The 15318-nt window shown below is 43.1% G+C and overlaps 1 protein-coding gene across 5 annotated transcripts in view; it reads left to right on the forward strand.

Moving 5' to 3' along the window:
• The window catches only part of CNKSR2 (connector enhancer of kinase suppressor of Ras 2), a 452425-nt gene that overhangs the window by 106170 nt on the left and 330937 nt on the right, over positions 1-15318 (forward strand). For 4 of the 5 annotated variants that reach the window (XM_060686726.2, XM_087871349.1, XM_060686725.2 and 1 more), the window contains exon 7: positions 11063-11122. The exons of the other annotated variant lie outside the window; for it this stretch is intronic. In XM_060686726.2, coding sequence (XP_060542709.1) covers positions 11063-11122 — 60 coding nt within the window. The remainder of the gene's footprint in view (positions 1-11062; positions 11123-15318) is intronic. 5 annotated transcript variants of the gene reach the window in all.

Genomic DNA, 15318 nt, shown 5'->3' on the forward strand with positions numbered 1-15318 from the left:
TTAGGATATCATGTGTTGAACTCTGGAGATGGATCCAACGAAGGTGCAATTGGTTATGGACTGGCAGGCGCCTAAGAGTTGTAAGCAATTGCAAAGTTTCCTAGGATTCACAAACTTTTACTGGCAGTTCATCCCTTTGTTTGCATGGGTGGCCCTACTGCTAACCAACCTTCTTAAGACAAAGCACACAATAGGGAAAATCAGACCCAACCAACCACTACAATGGACAATGGAATGTCAAAGAGCCTTTGAAATGTTAAAGATGCTATTTGCTAAGGAGCCCGTCCTAAAACATCCAGATCTGGAGCGAGCATTTGTGGTCCAAGCCGATGCCAGCGACATAGCCATGGGAGCTGTCCTTCTCCAAACCAACAAGCAGAGTAACCTGCAACTGTGTGCCTATACATGATGCAAACTCAACGACACTGAAAGGCGGTGGGCGATTTCGGAAAAGGAAGCCTACACGGTCTGGTGGGCACTGATGACATTGCGGCATCTGCTGGAGGGGAGTCGTGTACCCTTTGAAGTGTAGACAGATCACAAGAACCTTGAAGCCCTCCAAACTCCATGCAAGTTGTCCCCCAAACAGGTCAGGTGGGTGTAGTATTTTAAATGCTTCCACTTTACTCTGAAGTATATTCCTAGGGGGAGGAATTTTCTAATGGTGCCCTATCAAGGATGCTTCAATGCAATAGTGGATGGGGAGATGTAGTTCACGCCATTATATCTCCTCTGTAATCTGTGGCTCAAGCCACAACCTGAAGGCAGGCAATGCAACAATCAGAAGAAGGACTGGATGAGATGACCTGCTCTGCCCACCAACCCATGGTTTCAGGAGAACCAGCAGATGTTAACCCAGAGAGATGGCCTGGCATGGAAGGGGAGCAAATGATATGTCCCTCACACCTAGCGGATGGCTGTGCTGCAGCAGTGCCATGATGCAAGGTCAGTGGGTCACTTTGGGTTCCTGAAAACCCTACATCTGGTCAACTATCAATTTTGGTTGCCAAAATTGAAAAAAGACCTAGAGGGCTATGTCCGGAGCTGTACAATCTGTGCAACAATGAAAAAATGACCAGGGAAATCACCAGGCCTCTTGCAACCTGTATCTAATACCACTTGGCCATGGGAAGAAATAGCCATGGATTTCATCATAGAGCTCCGTGAGAATAACAGAAATACCGTTATATGGACAATTATTGACCTATTCTCAAAGCAAACCTGTCTGAGCCTCCCGTCAGCATGTAAGATGGCGAAGATGTTACTAACATATACCACTCCACAGCATCCCATGGAGGATCATCTCAGACCAGGGAGTGCAATTCACAGCCAAATTCTGATGGGAGTTCCTTAGAATGATGGGTCCTCTCAAGGCCTGAGTTACGTATTCCATCTGGCTACCAATGGAGTGGTAGAGAGAGCCAATGCCATGATTGAGCAATACATAAGATGTTATGTAAACTATCAACAGACCGATTGGGCTGACCTCCTACCCTTCGCAGAAGTAGCATACAACAACACAGTGCGCAGCAGCACAGGGTTCACTCTCTTCAAAGTGGCCAATGGGATAGAGTTTATCGCCATTCCCGAGTACCCTTGGGATTCCCCCTCGTCTGTTACCCTGACTGAGTGGGTGGGCAACATGCAAAGGGTATGGTAGGAGGTGATAGTAGCATTAAGGAAGGCAGCAGAGACCCAAAAGGTCCAGGCCGACAAGAAGTGGAGCCCCCAGATCCCATTCCAGGTTGGCACCAAATACCTATGTCTAAAGGTACCCTGCCATAAACTAGTCCCTAAATTCCTGGGTCTATTTCCCATAGTCCATGTACTTAACCCAGTCATAGTGGAACTGAAACTCCCTCATCTGTTGGGGAGAATACACTCGGTATTCCACAGTAATCTGTTGAGACATGTAGAGACCACGGAGGTACAAGATCCCCCGAAGCATGAAACTGGGGCCATTCAAGTTGGGGGGGGGAGGCGCACTACAAGGTTGAGCAGATCTTAGATTCTTGCATTCATAGGGGGCCCTACAATACCTGGTATAATGGAAGAGGTATCCCCTATCAGAGGCATCTTGGGTAAGGAGTTGGGAGATGAAGGCCACACAGTTGGTGAGATGGTTCCACCAGGAGCACCCTTGAAAACTGGGTGGGAGTGATTGCGTGGGACCCCGCTCAACAGGCAACTAATTATGGTCTTTGCTTATCTTCCAGATGTCATCTCCATGGTAGAGGGAAGCTGCCTGTCAACCCTTGAAACGGCAAGCCTCCAGCAGACCATCTCAGGGTTGCCATTCCAGGGGTGGGGGGGGAGGCTTACTAGGATAATGAGAAACAGTAGACTCACGGCGTGGGGGTTGATGACGAAGCAGCTGGCCAACAATCAGTTGGAGAGCAGTCCAGCAGCAGAAGAAAGAACTAGGCCCAACAGAAAGATTCCAGGCCTCTCAAGAAGTACTACAGCCATGTGGGTGGGGCAGGCATGCACGGGGGTGTAAATTGGTGGGAAAACAGCAACGGTTATTGCTGCTTTTGTTTTGGTTGCTATGTGCCGATGTTTCCAGGCCTGCAAGAATTAAAAGCAGTTAATCGAACCTTTTATTTCTGTTTCTTGGTTTTGGAGAGTTGGAACAGTGACATTGGCTACCGATTTCAGGAGACCTGGAGGCCTCCCTGGCCTCTTTTTCATTGTGGCACAGGTCAGGCAACGTAGGCCTTGATATCTCTCTTCATCCGTGGCCACCAGAACTGCCTATTGGCCAGGTTTAATGTCTTCAGGTAGCCAAAGTGACCGGCTTGCTTGATGTCATGACAACTTCGTAGGACCTGTGTTTGCAGTACACCAGATGTACTACAAAATAACCCCTCCCATGCTAACCCCTCCCTGTGGGTTAGCAACTTTTAGTCCTTTAGGAACCAGGGGTCAGTTAACAACACAGTTTTCAGAGTTTGGGTCAGGTCATTTGCTTCAGATCTTGCCCCTCCCTTAGCTTGTCAGCTGGCTATGATTTTTGCAACTGGCTGGGCCAGAGGATTGATTGCATGTACTACTTCCTCCTGACTGCTGTTGTACTGCGGCACCCAGGACAAGGCATCTGCTAAGAAGTTCTTCCCACCAGGTATGTTATTTTAAAGGAAATTGAAAGCCCCTGAAGTGTTGTTATCGCACTTGTTTTGGCGATAACTTCCCTGTGGTCTATACTCCCCTCCAGGAAATGTTGCCATGTCAGCAGCGCCTAATGCACTGCGAATGACTCCTTTTCCCAAATTGCCCATCTTCTTTCTGTGTCAATGAGCTTCCTGGAGGTATATGTGCATGGTTGCAACTTGCCTTTGTTGTTGCGCTGCAAAAGGATGGCTCTGTTGGCTACGTCATTCGGTTCAGCCTGGATGACGAAGGGTCGGTTGGGATCTGGGTGTCTGAGGATTGGCTCCTGGGCAAACAGGGCCTTCAGAGTTTCAAAGGCCCACTGGCACTCCATGGTCCACTGGAGGGGTTGATTGGGACAGGGCTTGGTTGTGGCAGGTTTGGTCTTTAGTAAGTTGGTGATTGGCAGAGCTAACCAGGCGAATGAGGGAATGAACTGTCTATAGAAGTTCGCAAACCCCAGGAAACTCTGCAACTGCTTATGCGTCCTGGGTGCCTGCCATTCCAGGACAGCTTTCACTTTTGCGGGATCCATCTCCCCCCCATGCCAGATATCCCAAATAGTCCAAATGGATCTGGTGGAACTCGTACTTGGACAGTTTTGCATACAAATATGCCACGAGTAATTTTTCCAACACCTGCCATACTAGTTAGATATGTTCATCTATTGTTGTAGTATATACTAGAATATCACCCAAATAAACCAACATGCCCTTGTTACTGTTCTGTCCCCAACCCCACGCACACACCCCAACAGACGTTCAGGAGTTAAAGACCAAACCAGCCGGCAAAATCCTTTTCCTTATGATAACGGAACTTGGCAACAACCTAGTGGCTGCCTGCCAAGAATTTATTATTTACAAAGAGGAGAGATAACTTCTCCCCACTTCTGATACATCAAAGGAAAGCAGCTCAATAATTACAATCAAGTCCAGAGATAATCCAGTCTTAAAGCAAAAGTCCGGCAATGCAGAATGGCGTGGAAGCTTTCAGCTTTGTTCGTCACAAGGTTTGACTGGCCACCACGCTCCCTTTTATATCCTGAGTGGTGTGGTCCAGTGACTCAGCCTAATCTTGGGCACGCCCTTTCTTCTGTTGCGCGCGCTTATCTCTGCGACGCTGGCGTGGGTCCAGCCAAGACTCATTACCCTCATCACTGTCCATCTGTGACTGCATGGACGTGCTTGGCCCTGGCTCTATCTCTTGCCCTTCGGCGGACACCGAAGGCATTGCCAAAGAGGAGGGTCCTGGAGAGGGAGGCCTTGCCAACTCCTCCCCTTCACTCTCGGAGTCCTCTCCTGACGATGACACAGGCTCCGGTAACGGAACCACAACAGTTATAGGTGCTCATGCAGCACTTTGATGATGAGCTTCATGAACACCACAGGGGCCCCTTGCAACCCAAACAGCATCACCTTAAACTGGTAGCTCCCTGGGGGGCAGTTGAAGGCAGTTTTCCACTCATCCCCATCCCTTATGAGAACCCTATAGTACATCTCCTATAAGTCCAGTTTAGTGAAGATTTTGCCCCTAGCCAGGTGGGCCAACATGTCCTTCATCAGGGATAGCGGGTATATATTTTTCACACAAAGCCTGTTTATGCCCCTAAAGTCCATGCACAAATACATCAATCCATCTTTATTTTCTTAAACAATACAGGGACAGTGATCCTGGAGCATGCTGGCTGAATGAAACCCCTGGCCAGGTTCTTATCAATGTAGCATCGCAGCTCCTCCATCTCCCGGGGTGTCATTGAGTACATCTTGGGTTTGGGCAATTTCGCCCTGGGGATGATCTCAATGGCATAGTCAGTTAGATGGTGGGGAGGCAGGACATCACATTTCTTTTCACTGAACATGTCCATTAAGTCCGTGAATACCGAAGGATAGGGAAGGCTTACCAATTTCTGAAGCCTCACTGCTCCAGCATAGGTCCACTCCCTACGGACCTGCTTTTGCAGTGTCAGGAGAGGACCCCCGCCTATCCTCAGCCTCCTGTACCCTCCCTCCCACTATATGGTCAGGCCCCACTTGTCCAACTATGCCAAGCCCAGGATCACCGCTTCGGTCATTCTGGGTACGACGACAAAATGGATCATCTCCCAGTTCATGGACATTTCTAATTGCACCGGCTCTGTGATATGGGTAGCCGGGACACCCCCCCCCAATCAGGGAATTATCCACTTGCTCAAACCACAGAGGCTTGGCCAACCTCCTTGTCCTAACCCGCAATTTGGTGGCCGCCAATAGGCTAATCAAGCATGGGGTACACCCGCAATCTATCAAGGCCTCCAACATTCCACGAACCCCCAATCTAGGGGCTGTGGGAGACACCTGGATCACGAAAGGCTGGATGGGGGCACTTGTCACTGTCATATGGGAGCCATGGGTTTTTCCCCTTGATTGGTGCCTCTTCCTCATATGGCAGTGGCTGCAGGGCCTCTACCACCTGGTATGCTGCCCTGGATTTCTCAGGGGTTTTCTGGGGTGATTTTCTGACCTTCCCTAGGTTCCTACTTCTCCCCTTCAGTGTAGGGGTCAGACATTCAGCTGCCTGGTGGCCTGGCTGACTGCACCTAAAGCACTGCATAGGCGGGCAAGCGGGTCTCTTCAGAGACTGGCTACTGCAGGTGGGGCTGGCCCAGTGGTGGGTTGCCCCCCGGTTTGGAATGGTTTGCAAGAACTGGTAGTAAAACCGGTGGGAGGCTCCACCCACCGACCCGGACATCATCATAGGTGATCTGTGCATGCGCAGAAGCTTCTGTGCATGCGCAGAAGCTTCTGTGCATGCGCAGAAGCATACGCGTGCTCCCGATGTGAACTGGTAGTAAAGATAAGTAGAACCCACCTCTGGGCTGGCCCTTTGATGGCAGGATGCTTCTCAGGGAATCTCTCAGGGAATCTCCATGGCCTAGGACCCAAGTCCCCCTTGGGGCGGCATTCCTTCAGTTTGGCATCTAACTTGGTGGCTGCCCGGTACCACTTATTCAGCCGTGGAGGTAGACCCTGGTATACACAGGCCTGGCGCAGACTCCTGATCAAGACCTGTCTTGAACTAATGGACCAACAACTGCTCCAGCCATTGTCGTAACTTCCCAGAAAGCTGGCAGAACTACTGGATATAGTCTGGCACCAGTCAGGTTCCCTGCTTTAGCACCATAAATTCCCCTTTGGCCACTGGGCCTGGGTCACATCCTCGAAACCGTCTTGCAAGGCTTCCAACAGTAGACTGGCATCCCCCAACTCCCAAGCGTTCTCACTATAAGGATCCACTACCTAGTCTGCAGCTTCCCATTCCAATGCCACCATCACCATGGCCCAGTGGCTGGGGTATAAGTGGGCAAAGTGGTTTAGGTGGCTAACAACCTGGCTCAGGAACAAAGCCAGCCTGGCAGGCTCACCATCAAAGATAGCTCTCAGGTGTGGTAGCTCCAGGGTATGGCTGTGGCTGCCAATAGCCTATAGGAGCTCCTTGGCCTGAGGAGGCCGAGCCAGCCAGCCGATGGTCAGGCCCTCCAAGGGGAGGTGCTCAATGCCAATTGGGAGGCAGGGGGCAACAGGCTGAGGCCTCATCAGCTGGGAGTGACTGTCTGCTAACCTTGCCATCTTCTCAGTAACTGGTCCCTTTTGCAGTCCTGGTTCTGCTGACGCTAACCCCATCGCTATTTCGCTCACCGGCTGGGGTTCCTCGGATTTGCTGTAGCCTGTACCTAGGTGGAACCTCGGGCTGGCTAGTTGGAACCACATAGGTGGGATAACTGGTCTCTGGTCAGGTGATGGCCTCCAAGCAGCCGCCTCCCCCCCTGGCTCCTAACAATTTTTTTCTAAAAAATAGCAGCAAAACATTTCTACAGAATAGGAAGATGAATCTCCACTGCAAATTTTAAAGATGTTGGGGTTATATTTTGCTGCTTAATGAAAAGAACTAGGTCTAGTAGTAACAAAATACACAGATCGATAGCTTCAAAATCCAGAATGGGACATCTCACCACAGCCAATTTGCCACAGGACAACTCACCATAGCCAACTCTCCGTGGAACAATTTAACAATTCAATTATTTAAAATAAACATTATTCTAATTTTTGTCATTCACATTTCATTTTGTCCCTCCTTTTGCTCTTTTCCTTAATTATTCTAGTTCACCATTTCTTTGATATTGGTGTAGCTCTTGTCCTGCAGTGAGTTGTCCCGTGATGTGGCTAGTTGTCCCATGATGAGTTGGCCATGGCAAGATGGCTGTAGCGAATTGTTATAGATCCCCCAAATCAAGAGCCCATTAAAACTAAAAGGAGGGGAAACAAAGGAGAAATTATCTGTCAAGTCTTGATGCAGGGCAGTTATCAAGAAAAAAGACACCAAAGGAAGTTCTGTCAGCAAGAACTCTATAAAATCATATTGCACAGTTTCCTAAATAGTCATTTTTTAAAAATGACATTTATATCAGGGGTGAAATGCTCTTGGTTCGGACCGGATCACCCGATCCGGTAGCGATGGAGGGGGTGGTTTGGAGAACTGGTAGCAAAAATCCCTGCCCCCCCCAATTGCCCAGCTGAGCCGGGCAATCATCAGAGGCTTTTTTTTTAATTTTTAAAAGCATTTTTTCTACAACCTCTTTGGCCGAAAAAATACTTTAAAAGTAAAAAAAAAAGCCTCTGATGATCGTGCGGCTCAGCTGGGATCATCAGAGGCTTTTAAAAGCATTTTTTTACAACCTCTTCAGCCAAAGAGGTTGTAGAAAAAATGGTTTTAAAAATAAAAAAAAAAGGTTGGTCACGCCCACTCAGTCATATTCCCACCACCACCACCAAGCCACACCCACAGAACTGGTAGTAACAAATTTTATATTTCACCACTGATTTATATGGATAGAAAATAAATATGAAGTTTTAACTATATAATCAAGAGCAAACAATCCTTTATCTTGGAAGCCATATATAAAATATATAAAGTATGTATTTTATATACTTTAAGTATAAAATAATATGGAGGACAAGAGATTTAGACCAAATGTACTAATTTATTCTAAGCTAGCAAGTTATATACCTCCAAATTGTCTGTGTAATATAGGACAGAGGGCATTTTCTTCTAATGGATAGTTGCAGTTTTAAAAAAGCCAGACACATAACTGTGTTATGTTAAGACAGAAAAACAAAGAAGTTGATGATAATAATAACAATTTTTAAAAATCCCACAAAGAACGGAGCTAGTTTTTTAAAAAACTCCTTAAAATTAAAGTACGATAAAAATATATTTAACCAAGGTAATTTGATATATGAAGCTAACTTCTCCAGGAAGATAATTTGACAGGGTTCAGTAAAAGGAAGTATTAGAGTTTTTTATAAGACATATTGAAGTGTTCTTAAAGCAGATTTTAAATAACAGTGCAAATTAAGAAAATTTAGTTAATCATTTTCATCAAAGAACAACTAAAAATAAATTCAGACTTATCATTTGAGAGTCTTGTTTATTGAAAAAAGTTGGAAACTGATTATAATTATGTGTGATGATACACGGAAATACTTTTTTCAAAGTTTCTACCACACCTTCCTTAGAATTCCTTTCCCCCATCAACAGGAGAGCCAATTATATCTGGTCATTTCAGGGGTGGGTTGCCCCCGGTTCGCACTGGTTCTATAGAACCAGTAGTAAAACTGGTGGGAGGCTCCACCCACTGACCCTGACGTCATGAAAATGCTTCTGCACATGCGCAGAAGAGCGTGTGCACGCGACTCCATTGCGAAACAGTAGTAAAGGTAAGTAGAACTCACCCCTGGGTCATTTCTATTTACCAGGGGTATAAAAACACAAATAAATAGATGCTTTAGTTTAACTGATCATAATCATGAGTTCTACAGAGTAAAACTAGAAATCAGCTTCTTCACCTGGCACCCTAGACCTATCTACCAATTATGCATTCAAAAATATTAAAACCATAGAGAGAGAGACAGACTGGATCTGTCATTTAAGAAATGTATCAATGGGTATTGTAAAAATTAGAATGGAAAAATATAACCTACATTTGTATCAGCATGAATTTGGAAGTTTATGTTCACTGTAGGCTTTATATTCATTTGAACATTTGGGAACATTGTAAATTATAAAGAATACAACTTTTTCAGTAAAGTTAATAGAATTAAGGTATTTTATGGTATATCTCAACTGTTAATTTAAAAAGAAATTTAATCTATTGAGAATTTTTACTAAATTTCAGTGTTGAATTACATGTATCAACTGATTATACATCAATTTCACTCAGTTCTTGAATCAAATTTATAACTGCAAAATAAATGCTTACATATATTAGAAACCTTTTTATTGATCCTGTTAGTACTGTAAGTAAATAGTTCAGTGATTATGATTTGAAATGCTTTATAATAATTCTCTGCATAATTACCTATTTTTTGTTTCAATCAACATATATTTCAATGAACATGTTTATTAAAATATTATATATTAAATCCTCTGAAATCAGTACATTCTTCTTACTATATTGAAGAAGAATTGACCCATTTTTTTATCATGAAAAGATGGCCTTACCTTTTACAATCTTTCCCCATTTTCTTTCATGGTGGCTTCTTGAAACTTTGGATTTTTAAAAACATTAAGATATCACTTCAAATAATTATGGGAAACCCTATATAGCAGGAGTGAAATGCTCCCGGTTCGGACCAGATCGGGCGATCCGGTAGTGATTGTGGCAGGTGATTCGGAGAACCGGTAGCGATGGCGATGCAAGGCTCTGCCCACCCACCTGGGTGTCATTACTTCCTACTTTTCAAAGGAAAAAAAAGGCTCTGATGATTGCTCGCCACAACTGTGATCATCAGAGCCTTTTTTTACCTTTGAAAAGCATTTTTACAACCTATTTGCCCAAATAGGTTGTAAAAAATGCTTTTAAAAGTAAAAAAAAGGCTCTGACGATCGCTCGCCAGAACTGTGATCGTCAGAGCCTTTTTTTACCTTTTAAAAGCATTTTTACAACCTATTTGCCAGAATAGGTTGTTAAAAAATGCTTTAAAAAAGTAAAAAAAAAAAAAAAAAGTTGGCTACGCCCACCCAGTCACATTACTCCCCCCACCAAGCCATGCCCACAGAACCGGTAGTAACAAATTTTTCATTTCACCACTGCTATATAGCTTCCTGTTACCATGAAACCATACGTTGTGCAGTATAAAATGATTGACACATCTGAGAAGTATGCCTGATTTGATTCAGTACACATCTGGATTTGCCCAGTATTTTTTATTGCCTTTATGGTTTATAATGGTGTACCTATAGATTACATTTATAAAAGTGAGACTATGTGTCCTGCTCCAGGGTAGTAGACATGAACATGCTGCCATATAGAATTATTTTAAATAATTTTATGGTTCGTTACAGTTGTTGCCTGACAATTGAGAATATGCTTCATATCACACAAATCTAAGTCAGATGATGAATCATTACAAATAAATGAATACCATCCGAAGATAGTTACCACAAAATTTAAAATAATTTACATCTAATATATACTGTTCAAAAAAATAAAGGGAAAATAAGCAGAAGACATCCGAGATCTGAATGAATGAAACAGCCTTATTAAATACTTTGGTCTTTACATACAGTAGTTTATACACTGCTCAAACAACTAAAGGGAACACAAAACTACTGTATGTAACGAACAAAGTATTTAATGAGGCTATTTCATTCATTCAGATCTCAGATGTCTTCTGCTTATGTTCCCTTTATTTTTTTGAGCAATGATCTTGAGTGTTTTTTGAGGAATGGAATGGAATCACTTTTTTAAAATTATTCAGAGTAGTATTCTATTGTATCACTGTTAGCAGATGAATTTTAGATGGATGAGAAATGTATGTTGGATGATAGTATGAAAAAACTTTTCAAATTCTTTCCCATAATGTCTTTTTCTTAGGGTATGTACATTAAATCTACATATGATGGTCTCCATGTAATTACTGGAACAACAGAAAATGTAAGTATTGATAATACATTTTGCTGAGGTGTGGAGCATTTTTAAATTTAACTTTAGATTAAATTATCCCTGTGATTACCTATCTTAATTGCAAAGGATCAAGAATATATTATATTGCTTATGCATCCATAGCTCACCCTATGGACACTCCACTGTAATAATTTATATAATAGCCACCCTAAATACGGTATATAGTGCAGTAGTTGGAATTTCAGAAACTCTCCAACTCTCATCTAAATCCACTTGTGCAGTTCAAATAATAATACAAAACAGATTAGTTTGACATTAATTTATGCATAAAACATTACAGATTGTTCCTTCACTCCTATACCACACACTAGGAAATAACTATCTTTAATTTGTAAGGGCTTACTGTGTCATGCAAATGAAGCACACTGGAAACTTCCAGTGGGAATAAACAATGGAGGGGTCTCTAGCTCAGGTCAAATTTATGACAATGTTCTTTTCCACAAGTTACTTTTGCACTAAATTCACACAGTACATAGTAAATTCTATGGCTGGCTGACCAATCCACAGACTTGAAGGGATAAACGGGTCACTGCACTTAGGTATGTGCATTGATAAATCTGGCTTGTGATTTGATATGATATGATATGATATGATATGATATGATATATGATATGATATGATATGATATATATGATATGGACATTGTCTTCTTAAAAGAAAGATCAGACTTTTCAATTCTGATAAAGACCTAACATCTCTAAATATAAACTATTTTAACAATAATCTTAGCAGTCATCATATGGTTTATTTTGTTATAGAAGGTCCTTGTTTAAATATTTATTTCCAATTTACCAAAACTAGAAGGATCCCCATCCCTGTACAATTGAACACATGGATGAATTTAACTGAATGTATGTAAGCCAGAGTTAAAGTTTGCTGCTACAGTTGTCTTACCCTTTCATATTATTTGAATCCTCATAAGTAATTGAGAGGGCTACTAATGCTCCATTTTTAGGTCAGCACAATAAACATGAATGCCGAATCTAGTTTTCTTTTCTGTTGGTTTATATTACTTGGTTAACATTTCTCTTAGGGTGGAAATGATATCAGATCAAGTTATCTGAGTTGCTCCTTCATACACATTATGTGAGTGATCCGATGGGTGTCACACCTAATTTCTCAACTAGGGCAGGGTTAACCAGACATCTGGTGAACCCCAAGTCCAAGAGGGCTACTAGGCTCCCCTTAAATTGAACCACCAGTTCTATAGGAATGGTCACTGCGTTGACCAGGTGACTTACCAAGGGATCAGTGGTTGTAGTCTGATACGTTTTCCACTGGACTGTCTGCCAGGCTGGTTGGAGTTCTCTCACCATCCTTGGGAGATGTGTTGAACTCTATGACTTATATTTCTTTCAGGGCTATCTCTCTATGGTGGTTTTGCCAATTTTTTGGCAGGACCCGGAGTCACCTTCTGGGTTGGACATGCAGCTTAGCAATCAGCAGTTCAGTGTCCCTCCTTCCTGAACCTAAAGCAGCCAATAGATCATCAGTGTGGGCTCTGCTCATATGGCAATTTTTTCTGAGCCTCCTCCTTTTCAGGGTGGAATCTTTGCCACCCACAGTTTGGCCAATATTTGAATCGAACCAGGTCAAGCAAGGAGATACCAGCTATGGAGGTGGGGGGGGGTCTCCCCTGGTGTTGTGGCCCGCCAGCAGCCTGCGTGGATTGTGCTGATCCCGACGATGAGGAGAATGGTGTGGTGTTGCGCCAGCAGTTTGCGCAGCCGGCGCTCACGTCGGACAGTGAGGAGGCTGAAGAGGATATAGTGCCAGAGGCAGAGACTCAGCCAGGGCCTTCAGAACCTCCAGAGGCTCCTTCAAGTGGAGAGAGCGAAGTGGAGGAGCCTCTTCTCAATGCTTGAGCACGCAGGGCTGCCAAAAGATAGGAGTGGCTACTCAGGAGGAGGAGGTCTCCTCGAGAGTAAGGCTTGAGGATAATTGGCCACTCCCTTAGCCTATTTAAGTCACACGTCGTTAGTAAGTTTCTTGCTAGAAACAACTTGTAATTATCAACAAAGCATTTTTGGAAAAGTCTTATCTTGCTTTTTGGGCTGGTTGCCAACCTTTGCCGGACTTTGGTTTATTCTTGCTACTTAATAAATGTGATAAGGACCATTAGTGTGTGTCTATATCCTCAGAAATCCGAGGAGCTGGGGCAGAACACCTGGAGACACGGGTGTTGTAGACCTTGTCACTTAATCTGTCTCGGAAGCATATGATCAAGATGTCTTCTGGCCAGTCAGTCAGTTGGCAGGCCAGGTTGCAAAAATCCTGGGTGTACTTGGCCATTCCCCTGAAGCCTTGTCTGATGATTTTTATGTGGTCTCTGGCTTTGTGATCAGCTAAGGCAGTGGTTCTCAACCTTCCTAATGCCGCGACCCTTTAATACAGTTCCTCATGTTGTGGTGACCCCCAACCAGGGGTGGGTTCTAAATTTTTTTTACTACCGGTTCTGAGGGCGTGGCTTATTTTGTGGGCATGGCTTGGAGGTCATGTGACTGGGTGGGCATGGCTAGCTGGTCATGTGACCGGGTGGCCATGGCTATGTGTATACGGACTACTCAGAGGGCTGAAAAAAGTCATTTCTGGCAGGTCCTCGCACTTTTGACTGGTCCTCACACTTATGACCATCCTCATATTTATGCCTGTGCAGCATTCTTAACAATCATGTCACTCATTTCACAACTGCTTCTTTTCACCATGGTGATAAGATAGGGCAAAAAACATAAAATGTGAGGATAGTCGTAAATTCGAGATCTGGTCAAAAGTGCGAGGACCAGAGTAGTCCATGTGCACAAAAGGACTATCCAGAGGGCTGAAAAAAGTGATTTCTGACAGGTCCTCGCACTTTTGACCGGTCTTCGCACTTATGACTGGTCATCATTTATGCCCATTGTAGCATTCTTAACAACTGTGTCACTCATTTCACAACTGCTTCTCTTCACCATGGTGACAAGATAGGGCAAAAACGTAAAATGTGAGGACAGTCGTAAGTTTGAGGACTGGTCAAAAGTGCGAGGACCAGTCAAAAATAACTTTTTCAGCCCTCTGAGTAGTCCATATACACAAAAGGACTACCCAGAGGGCTGAAAAAAGTGATTTCTGACAGGTCCTCACACTTTTGACCGGTCTTCGCACTTATGACTGGTCATCATTTATGCCCATTGTAGCATTCTTAACAACCATGTCACTCATTTCACAACTGCTTCTCTTCACCATGGTGACAAGATAGGGCAAAAACGTAAAATGTGAGGACAGTCGTAAGTTCGAGGACTGGTCAAAAGTGCGAGGACCAGTCAGAAATAACTTTTTCAGCCCTCTGAGTAGTCCATATGCATAAAAGGATACAGCAATAGAGAGGGAGGAAGGAAGGGAAGGGAAATTCGAGTAGGAGTGAGGATAAGAGAGGGAGGAAGAGAGGAGGAGAAGGAGAAAGGAAGAGGACGTAGGGAGGAGAAGAAGAGGGGGAGGAAGAGAAAGTAAGAAGGGAAGAAAAGAGAGAGGTGGAAGGTTTGAGGAGAAAGATTGCTGTATAATAAAAAAGATGAAAGGGAAGAAAGCCAACCCCAAACAAATATAAAGATATTAAGATAAAGAATGAATTGTTAAACTTTAAAGAATAAAAGAGAACAAATATGAATAAATAACAATAATTAGAAACACACATACAAACATACAATGTATTTTCTTTGAACAGAGTATTTGGCCGGTTCACAAATTTAACCAGTGTTTAGTCATTTCAATTAAATTTACAATTTCTATATTTCCTTTTTGCCATATTTATTCCTCATCTATTTTTGTAAAAAACCAATATTACCTTTCATCCTCATCTCTAATCTTAATCAAATTCAATTTTTCCCTTCTATTCTATATTATATCCCTTCCCATTGTCATCTATTTTTATATCCATCCTCATATTGGTTAATTATGTAATATTACAGTTGTTTAATATAAATTCAACATTTTAATATAAATCAATTATATATAACTACCTTTTTTGTATATTAATCAATATGAACATGAATATTCCAATTATTTCCATGCAATCCAATTTCTTACAAATCAATTAATTATATTTACCAATAATAATAAACCAAAAATTTTCCCCCATATATTCCTCCAAACCACAACTTAACCATTTCTGCTTTCAACACAATATACAA

Source organism: Pantherophis guttatus, chromosome 5 (assembly GCF_059756535.1).
Source record: "Pantherophis guttatus breed Tessera chromosome 5, ASM5975653v1, whole genome shotgun sequence".
Lineage (NCBI taxonomy): Eukaryota > Metazoa > Chordata > Lepidosauria > Squamata > Colubridae > Pantherophis > Pantherophis guttatus.